The following is a 10,876-nucleotide window of genomic DNA, read 5'->3' as shown; positions in this document are numbered from 1 at the left end:
TTAAAAGTCATAAGACAGCAGGTATTGAACCATTATAAAACATTTACATTACTTATTGCTCAGAGAACGTTTCCTGTGCAGTCTGTTTTCACTAACCAAGTGATAACTGTCATTGTAATAAATTTTGTTAAATAGATATGAGAAATCACAGGTTTCTTATGTAAGAGGCAAGGATTTTTTGGGTGATATCTTTTACTGCACCAGTTGCATGGTTGGGAATTAGATAAGCTTTTGAATGCAAGGCATTCATCAGGTCTGTACTGAGTGACTTGAAGAATGCCCAGCAATCAAAACTTGTCTGACTTTATTCCAACCATGCAATTGGTCTAATCAAAGATATCGCCCCCAAAAATCCTTGCCTCTTGCATTATTCCTAAGCCATCACAGCTTAAATGTCATGTCAACACTATCAAAAATAGTTTTTATATGTACACACATAGATGCGTATATCCACTGTTTGCGATTTCATAATATACTGAACCACTATCATAAACGGATTTCTTTATCCTTATGTCTATCATAGGTTTTACTGAAACCTGTATTGTATTGCTAGATTTGGGCTCTTCTGTTTCAAACATGAGTGAATGCTGCCATCGTGTGGCCAAGCATAAATTCTTCAGAGATGCAAATGTAAGGTTTGCTCTATAGTACAAGTGTTGCTAACATAGCTATGTTGGGGCAGAATTGTGTAAAATCTTAGGGGGTGATCAACTTGCAAATGGGAAGGGATCCTGTGTGTGTGACACACATGGCAAACTGAGGAAGGAGCAGGGAGCACAGCAGCAGATCAGGCAGGGAAAGCAGAACAGAGTGGCACTCAGGGAAGGTGTGCGGCTTAGCTTGTGGCAGGCCTGCTCCACCTTGGGAGGAAACAAATACAAGGTTCTCCACCTTGGGAGGAAAAACCTGCAGCATCCTTATAGGCTCGGCAGTGCTATGCTGGCTAGCACTATGGAAGAAAAAGACTTGGGGGTCATCATTGACCACAAGATGAACAAGAGCCTTCAATGCGATGCTGTAGCTAGTAAAGCGAGCAAAACACTGGCTTGCATCCATAGATGCTTCTCAAGCAAATCCCAGGACATCATTCTCCCCTTGTACTTGGCTCAGGGGTGAATCTGATGGCCACCTATAAGTTTATCAGGGGTGACCACCAGTATCTGGGGGAATGTTTGTTCACCAGCACCCCAAGGGATGACGAGGTCGAATGATTATAAACTACTGCAAGACTGTTTCAGGCTGGACATAAGGAAGAATTTCTTTACTGTCCGAGCTCCCAAGGTCTGGAACAGCCTGCCACCGGAGGTGGTTCAAGCACCTACATTGAACACCTTCAAGAGAAAATTGGATGTTTATCTTGCAGGGATCCTATGACCACAGCTGACTTCCTGCCCCTTGGGCAGGGGGCTGAACTCGATAATCTTCCAAGGTCCCTTCCAGCCCTAACGTCTATGAAATCTATGAAAAATACCATATTTAATCAAATCTACGATGAGGTTCCCCACCCCCACAATCAGCACAGGGGGAAAATAGCCTTGTCTTGGATTTGAGTACCAGTCCATGGCAGACTTTGGCCCTGGACTGAAGCTGAAGCTGAGCTGTGGCTTGCCCCAGGCTGGAAAGGCTCCTTTGGTGGGGGAGGGGGCACACAGGTGGAGGGAAGACTGCTGAATCTGGGGGGAGAGGGGGAACCTGCAGCCTTCCCCCTCAACCTCTGTGCCTGTGCCTGCCCTGCACCTCATATTCCTCTCCCCCCCAGCTTCTCCCGTCCTCCTTTCCTTTCTGCTCCAGCTCCATTCCTTCCAGCGCTGACCTGGCCCTGCTTCTCCCTGGCCAGGCTGGGGCTGCACTCCTGCTGACTGCCCTGGAGGAGCAGAGCTGCAGCAGGAGGTAAGGTGGGTGGATGGTAGGCATAGGGGCAGGCTGAAGAGGGGAACAAAGGACCAGGGAAGCAGGGAGATGGGGGGCAGGCACAACCATGGGGGCTAAGGGATATGGAGCAGGTAGCAGCGGGCAGGTAAGCACAGAGGAGCAGGCAGCAGGAGAGACAGACATAGAGGGGAAAAGAAGCAGGGAAGCAAGAGGCAGGGGCTAGTCCCTCACCTCAACCACTGCTTTCCTTGCCACAGCTGTTAGGTGGGGGACAAAGATGACTTTTTGCTACGTTGATTCTATACATGGAAAATCATAACAAATCTATAATTTTCTATGTATATAATCTAATTATCAAGGGGATCATCTTAAATTCCAAGTCATCTTGGATTTGGGTAAATATGGTGCTTGCATGTCTAGTCCTAATGGTTGTATCAGTGACCTTTCTACTATGAACCATGCATAAACTTACACAATGCACTCTAAGTGGGCTAGTAGGGTTGTTGACTTTGAAGACTAGTAGCACAAAAAATACAATATAATTTTCACTGCTGAATGATGCATAAAATAAAGAATGATCACATTAAGAAGTTCTAGACACCTTGGATCACAACTGGATGGATACAGGGCTGTGGGCAAAGCTTTGCAAGGTATAGTTCTCTTCCTCCTCCCCTCTTAACTGCATCACAAAGAATCACTGATCAGTGAATCAGTATTTCCTTCCAGAAATGGATACCAATTTAGACTGCTGAACTAAGTATAGAGAGATTTCCAAGGGGTAAAGAGATGAATGTCACAGGAACTGGTTAGAGCTCATGGCCAAAGCATTTGCTGATACCAGACTCATAAAAGAAAATCTCAGAGACAGCATTTTCAGCAATTACAAATACAGAAACAAGCTGGGATCCTCAGTCAACAGAAGTGAAGACAACTCTACCAGCAGGAGTATACCACTGTGGCGCTTTACCAGAGTATAAGCAGAGTAATGTCCTGGGCTATTCAGCATTTTAGCAGCCTGGAATTTTACCTTCTCTGTGTTCTTGTGTTAATCATTCTCACTAAGAAGACACCTGTTACCCAACTGGAAGTGACACCTCAAAGGATAGGCCTTTTCACATATTGGCTATGCTGGTTCAGCTGTAGATGAAGTTCCAATGACTCTGGCAATGATTAAGTTTTCCAGGCCTAAATTAACACAAAGAGTTTTTCCTCACCATTATCAATATTACCAATGCTAGAGGAAGAGAAGGAAGTGGGTATTGTAGTTAGCCAAGTGTCAGTGGCACTATCAAGAAAGAAACAAGTATATCCAACACGACTGAAATTACCAGTGGCAGAGCTTCTGTATACACCTGCCTTAATATCATTAGTTGGGACAACTTACACTAGCCAATTGTGGAAGGAACCAAGCAGTTGATGCTATGGAAACACTTGGCTGCTTAAGCAGCTACCAGGTCTTCAGAGGGGCTTCCACAAAAATTCAGGAATCCTTAAATTTTAGGAATCTCCTAGCAGCTTGGATGAGTGTGGCTGCTGATCTAATTTAATTCAGCATTATTCAAGTAACAGAGATTTTGCATTGTCGTTCAATGCACTCTCTACCTCAGTAGCCTGCAACCTTTTCAAGACATCGTCTGGAACAACCCAGCTCTGGTGTGACGCAGACTAGATAGCTTCTATGGTGTGTTAGCAGCGGGGTGTAGCTGGGAGTGGGAAAAGGTTCTACACTGGGGCCAGGCAGCTAGGAGCTGTGCCTGTGGCTCCACTGCTTCTCCCAGCCCTCCACTCCTTGGCTGGGGTGGGAGCACAGCTTCTAGGACAGGTGCTTGTTTGGGAGATATTACTCTCTTGGCAAGAGCCAATTGTTAATCTCCTTTAGAAAACCTTTCCCTGTCTTATTCCAAAGCTGAGCCAAACTAGATAGATGGGTTATGCCAGAGGACAGAATCATTCTGTCCAGCTTTGAGGATCATTCATTAAACATGAACTTCAGCCAAGAGGCACTGGCAGCAGAAAGACAGCCATTTTAAAGAGTAAGACCTTTAATAAGTTAATACGATTTTAACTCCATAGAAACATTTTCTATTTCGGTTTTTATACTGTAAACATAATGATGTTATTCGAATGTTTCATACACAGAGGTTAGATGCTACAAACACTTTAAAACGCAAGGAGTTCTGGGTCCTGACAACATTTTTATATAAAGCTCCTGATAGAACCCAGATTTTACTAAACACATAGAAACAAATTATTATATTGTTCTTGCTACACCCTCGTCCACTTATACAGTCTATCTTAATGAAGATGTTTCTTAAATGCAAGTATTAAGATTGAGAACACAAGGTAAGGTGCTGACTAGAAAACAGAAGGATTTCTCGTGTATGTTAACTGAAAAAATAGTTTAATCCTTGTATTCTTTGCATATAAAGTTTAATATGATTTTTTTAATCAGCAAATTTTAGGATGACCTAAAAAGAATGAGAGAAAATATTTCTCAGAATCCTCTAATAATTTGTCTCAATCTATAAAATTAACTGAAATTCTCATGGCAGCACTAGTAGGTGACAGAGCATATTTTGCCTAACACATTTTTTAACTATATAACACATCTCCACTGAAGCTGGGCAAATGTCTTTCTAGCATCTAGTGGATTTAAGGCAACAGGGAAATCTAGATTGTTATGTATAATAGGATTACAAACATCTGGTAATTATAAAACTGCACACCTCATTATGATCACACAGGATGTCTACATGTGCAATTAATTAAAAGGAATAAATTCCGGAGCAATTAGAACTGGAGTAAATTACTCCCAGGCACAGAGTCTACACATGCACCTGGAACAGCAGCACTTTGAACTGGGGTGCAGTTTATGCCAGGGCCTCTTCTGCCCTGGGTTCTGGGTGGCAATGACAGGCAGTGGAAAAGCCAGCTGGGGCATGAGGGTTATGAAAGTATGGAACTGTGTGGCTAGGCAGCAGGCAGGAGTCTAGCTCCCTGCTGTCTGGGTACAATTTATGCCCATGGCCAGCATCTACACATGAATTTAATCACAGCTAATTACTCAGCCGTGAGATAGTATTGTGGGGGACAGAACTATCTTATGGCAGTATTAATTAGTTTACTGTGGCTTAATACTGTTGCACTTGTAGATGGTGACACTTTACTCTGCACCTAATTAGTCTACTCTGCAGTAAAGCGCATGTGTAGATGCAGCCATAGTGATGTAAAATTGGAAAGAATTTCACTGAAGTCAGTACCTACAATGATGTAAAATTGCTGAGAGATCCAAATCTAGAATCTTGTTTGTTTTCCAAAACCATATCTGGACATATTCTGTGCAATTCATTTTTATTTTAAAAGAACTTTGTACTTACATTTTATTAATTTTTTTATCATATGCAGACAGTCAGGATTTATTACTGAAGTTATTCATATTCCTTTGGAAAAATCTATAAGCATTTTATGTAAATAATAAATGAACGGATATTCTGCAATTAGTATTTTATTCAATAAAGTTAACAAAGGCAAACACATGAAGTGACTGGTTTGAAAAGAACAAAACAGTTTAAGCTCAATGGTTATAAATGTGAGGAAGATGTAGAATTTTCATTTTTGTATTGAATGCTAAAAAACACATTTCTAAAGGGTGTCATAGAAACACATAACACAAAAATGCAACAAGTATGTCTCCTGCGTAATGAGATTTCTTCATTAGTGTTGTTTGCACTAGTTCAATTAACCAGTCAGCCTTTATTTGTCAATGAATAAAAATGAAGAGGGGAAAAACAAGTCTTGAGCTAAACTGAAGGCGAGGAATTTGGATAATGGGACAAGAGATTAGGCTTCTAGCAAGGACAAAACATTGGCACATACCGCTCTCAAATTCCTTGGCTTAGGGCAGAAAAATTAAATTGTAGGATAATTAGTAGCTTGTGTCTTCAGGGAACATTTCTTACCTGTTATTGCACATGCAGTATATAAACTCCCTAGAATCCATTAAAGCCTAATATGTAGAGAATTTGGGAGTAACAAGCTGGCTTGTCCTAACATTAAACCAGATGTGTTTACCTGCATTTCCATCAGTCTCAGGGTTTCTCTGAGGCTTTAAATGTGTAAACAACCACCAACCCCAAAATAACCCCCTTCGTGATCCCGATAGATGCTTTTCGGGCTTAATTTCTACTTGTGTTTTTCTGTAATGGAAATTCTGATAATCTTTGGAATGTCTTTAGATTCAGATGCAGCTCCAGACAAAAATATTAAACATACAAATTAAGATAAAAATGTTCTAAATGTACCCAGACTAGGGCAACTTTACAGTCCAATGCAGCCTATTTTCTTAGAAAAAGCATGGAAGAAGAGCTGAATTTTGCATTGCAATTTAATGGTCAGCAAATCTGGGTGCAGGTATATCGAAGAGGGAAAAAGTATTTCAGATCTGTAGATTTATCATTGAATATTCCTGTCTCCAACCCCTTTCTCACTGAACTGTTAAAGTATATCAACTGACTTCATTTTCCAGAGCTTTATGGATCAAAACCAACATACTAAATTGCTTCTGGAAATTAACTTGAAGCCATATAATGATGTTGCACAGATGTTGGATTCTCTCTGTAAGCACTGCTACTAAGCCCTCAAGCTGCCACATTCTACACTAGTTTCAATTTCTTGGTGGCATTAAAGCATAGATGATATTTAGGTAATCTAATCTAGAAGTGACAGAGATGTAAATTTCTGTGGTAAGGTTTGCATGCCAAGAAAAAGGTCACAATTTCCTGACCTGGTATGTATGACAAAACATTCCTTCCTGCTGTGTCTATCTAGAAGCAGCTGAGAATGCAGTAAGATGAAATGCCATTCAGTGGAAGGAAACTGATACTATTAAATGTCATTTTTCTGCTTGTTTTCCTAGCCAATAAGCATGATTTCTGTCTATTTGGATTAACTCTCAGACAGATTGCCCTCATCCAAGCTGATTCTAGGAAGCCAGCAGGTAAACTTATCAAATGAAGCACCTGAATCCAATGAACTGGGAAACAGTTATACATTTATGATAGCTTTAGCAAGCACTTCAGGTGATTTAATGCCACTTATTCAGGCTTTTTGTTTTATTCTTATTAAAAGAAAACTTGCCTCCTTAGGCTTGACCCACATTAGTATTACGTATTTCCATCAGAGGCATATATTTGCAAATCCTGGGCATGCACAACTTCTTGGGGGGCTGGCTAAGGCCATGCTCAGTGCCCCAGGCTAGAACGGGAACAGAGCCTGCTGGCACCCATGGGGAGATGGGGAAGCAGGGAGGAAGAGGTGCAGGTGGGGAACAGAGGCTGAATGGAGGAGTAGGGGGTAAGATGGTGGGGTACAGAGGTGGATAGGAGGAGGGGGGCAGGCAGCAGCTGGGGCTACAGCCCCGACCCCAGGAAGGAGCTGGAGCCTGAGACACAGCAGCCACCTGCTCTCCTCCCCATGCCCTCCTACTCAGTTCTGAGATGAGGGGCTCCCCCATGTTAAATGGGGAAAAACCTTGTTTTAGAATTCCCTAACAAGTAGCTTTGTTAAAGTTTTAGCTAGCATAGTAAGTAAAATGATAAGATGCCAGGGAGTTAGATTAAAATTAAACAATGCCATTTTACTTTGTTTGTGTTCCTCAGACAAATTTGGGAATAGAATATTCTGCAGTCATTTCAAAATGGCAAAGTACTGGGTCCTAAAAGCATGGTAGAACATTCCATAAAACACCCCTACAACAAAAGTACTAATATAAAAATATTTCATTATTTCTTTTTCTCTGTAATTGATTTATACAGGCACTCAGAGGGAGTTTTTGCCTGGGTCTAAATATTGATGTTTAAGGACATCAAAGAAATATATTAAAAGATAGTCCTGCCAGTTTAACTCCAGTACATGACACCCCATGAATCTGGGACCAACAAGGCATGGAGTGGAACTTAAGTTAGAATTGTATATTAAAACTACGCTCTACCAACATCAACTCCCAATAAGACAATCATTCAGCTCTACTGTCTTACGTGTCCCTTCCTGGAATATAAGAGTAATTTTATTGAGTGATAAAGACCTTGGGCTTTAATTCTGCAAGGTCCTGAATATTCTGGCTCTGATCCACCATAGCACTTATGCCTGTGTAACTATAAGGACATTAGTAGTGCCACTGAATTCAGAAAGATTACTCTAATGCCTAAGTGCTTCTCTGGATCAGGGCCAGAATGTTCTGGACCTTTTAGGTCCAAATCTTATCACCTAACAACTTGATGAAATATCTTTGAGTAGATGTGCTTCAGGGAACAATGATAGGGCTCACCATATTTTATGCCACGGTGTCTCCCTTTCTGTATTGAAATAAGAGAACAGGATTCTCTCTCTCAGCCAAGAACTACAACAGAGTAGCTTGAAAAGCAGCAGTCTATAGGAACACATACAGAGCCATGCTCAAGTCGTAACACTAGCTAAGGAAACAAATGGCGTTTTTCTTTTTGGAGGACCTGTTAAAGGAAGGGTAAAGTAAAAGTAGTCAAAAAATCCCCCCAAAAACCCAAACTCTCCAGAAACTGACAGACCTAACCAGATCAGCAACTGCATGTGAACATCTCATTGAAAAGGCAAGCAACACAAAGCCATTATCCCACCTGAACAGGGAGACAACTGTCTGCTTCTGACAAGCTGGTACAGTGCTGAAGAGTTCTGAACTCTGAATATCCTGAAAACAGTGACAGGTATGACAGACACATAATACTGAGGTTCAATTATAGTAATTGCATGTAGAGGAAAAATGCATAATTGAGTGACAGAGAGCCATGATCATATTTAGTGTATTCCACTAATGAAACTGAAAACTCATATGGTACATGGTATTAATAAACAGATTGTAAAAATACTGCATTGTAGGAAGTTTTACAGGTTCTCTCTCACCAAGGCTTTTTCATAGAAGCAAATTCTTAAGAAAAATCTTTGCTTATAAGCAAAACTTCCTATGTTGCTATAAAGTCCCTATCTCTTCAAGTCTACCACAAAATATATACATAATAAATTAAGAATGAAACCTAAAGAACCACTTTCTCTCTTTATGTTAGTATATTACTTTTCCTTTCAGATCACTGATTTAATCTATAGGTTTGACAAAAATCATCAATGATTTTAAAGGTATGATTTTATTTATACCTTTAATAAGATTTTTAAAATATGCTCTCATCAATGATACCTAGGTGCAGGTACATCATCTTCCCAGACTCAGAATTAAGAAAAAAAGATTTGTAGGAAATCTTACAGGTACAAAATAACGAAAAGTTTTAACATAATACTTGAAGGGCATTTAAGTTGACTTTTTCAATCCTTTCACATAAAGCCTTGTGAAGTTCTTGTTTATATACTATGGCCTATGAAGTATTATATTAGGATCAAACTTTTAACATGATAGCAGCAATAATGCAGGATATCTGATCTCAGTGGACTGTCATGATTAAAAAACACTGGAAGACTAAAAACAAAAGGAAATTAATTACATAAATATTACATAATGTTTTGATGTTCAGATTAATCAAGCAGTGAGTAAAGGCTGCAGCCACATTGTGATTCTTTTTTCCTGTCAAAGCCTTGTAAAATTTGCTCAATGCCTGAACAATGCTATATCATTGTTTTAATCCACATTACTGCTTTAAAAAAGTGCTCAGTTTTAGTTTCCAATGCTTTGGGGTATCCACTGAAGAACTTCTATAGACTCTTCTAGTGCCGGTTTGGCTGTGATCCCTCTTGTATGTTCGATATAGGAAACAAGGATGATTTTACTGTAAATTAGTTAAAACTATAAGCTTACTTTATTTACATTATTTAAAGTTTTTTTTCCCTTTCACACCAATAAAAGGTGTGGGAGGGATTACTACATGCTTTACAATGTAAAAATAGATTTTAAAAAGCCAAAACAACATTTGTGAGTAAAACTGTACAGTGTTTGTTCTATGCTCAAGTACATTGCACTATTAAGTTAAAATGGATGAGTTCAGTCATCATGCCCATTGTTCAGACAGACACAGAAAGTAAATACATACATGTTTAGATACAGTGCCAAATAAAAAGAAAAATACTATGAACTGTTCAAGGAGTGCTTCTTGTCAGAGGAAGGAGCATGGTTACTTCTGAAGAAAAGCAGTCCTCTTCATGTAGGACAAAGAACTGCAAAAGAACAATATATGCATAAAATTCAATAAAAACAGTTTGTATAAAAATATTGTAGAGTATAGTACACTGAATGCTTAATTCTGTCCTATCCAAAACAGAGTTACTGCTAGAGTAACTGAAACTGATAATTATGCTTCCTTACCCCAAGAGCGTGTATGTGTGTGCGTGCGCGCGTGTGTGTTAAGTATATACACAAACACACACACACACACACGTGTCACAAAACCCACTACTATTTTTTGACTGTTACACAGAAATGAGTTAAATTAAGAGGTCATGTCTTAGACTGGGGGTTTATGCAATTTATGTTCTGAGTTTTCTGTTCTAAAGCATTAACTATATTCATTAAACATTCAAGACAGACAGTGAGTTGCCATGAAGTGAAATATTAAAGCATGTATTATGGTTCTTTGGGTAAATGTGGTATCTTTTATTAGACCAACTAAATAGTTGGGGAAATTGTTCTTTGCAAGCTTTCAGGCACAAACACCCTTTTCCAGGCATAGGGAGTGTCTGTTGGTGTTCTGTGTGCTCTCCTGGGTAGAATAGAAGCCAAAATGCAGGTCTGTCCTTAGACCAACACAGCTACATCCAACAACCCTAAAGAGCGTATTAAACATTTCAAATGTTAACTTTACAATATCAGCCCATTGTGTGTACCCGACAGATCACATACAGTGGGGAAACAAGACATGTCCTTCACATTTCTCATTCCTATCTCACATGTAAGAGACACAAACCTCAGAGCAATCCACTTTTCAAACCAATGCTAGCATAACACAAAAACAAATAAAGAAGTCAGGTGTAA

General features: G+C 39.8%; 1 protein-coding gene across 3 annotated transcripts in view; it reads right to left on the bottom strand.

Moving 5' to 3' along the window:
- Positions 1-5,361: 5,361 nt before the first annotated feature.
- The window catches only part of FEZ2 (fasciculation and elongation protein zeta 2), a 59,374-nt gene continuing 53,859 nt past the window's right edge, over positions 5,362-10,876 (bottom strand). For all 3 annotated transcript variants that reach the window (XM_014600017.3, XM_019500605.2, XM_019500607.2), the window contains one exon: positions 5,362-10,062. In XM_014600017.3, coding sequence (XP_014455503.1) covers positions 10,046-10,062 — 17 coding nt within the window. In that variant the 3' untranslated portion in view covers positions 5,362-10,045. The remainder of the gene's footprint in view (positions 10,063-10,876) is intronic.

Source organism: Alligator mississippiensis, chromosome 1, assembly GCF_030867095.1.
Source record: "Alligator mississippiensis isolate rAllMis1 chromosome 1, rAllMis1, whole genome shotgun sequence".
Classification (NCBI taxonomy): Eukaryota; Metazoa; Chordata; order Crocodylia; family Alligatoridae; genus Alligator; species Alligator mississippiensis.
The sequence above is the reverse complement of the archived record's forward strand: the minus strand, read 5'-3'. Positions and strand labels throughout refer to the sequence as shown.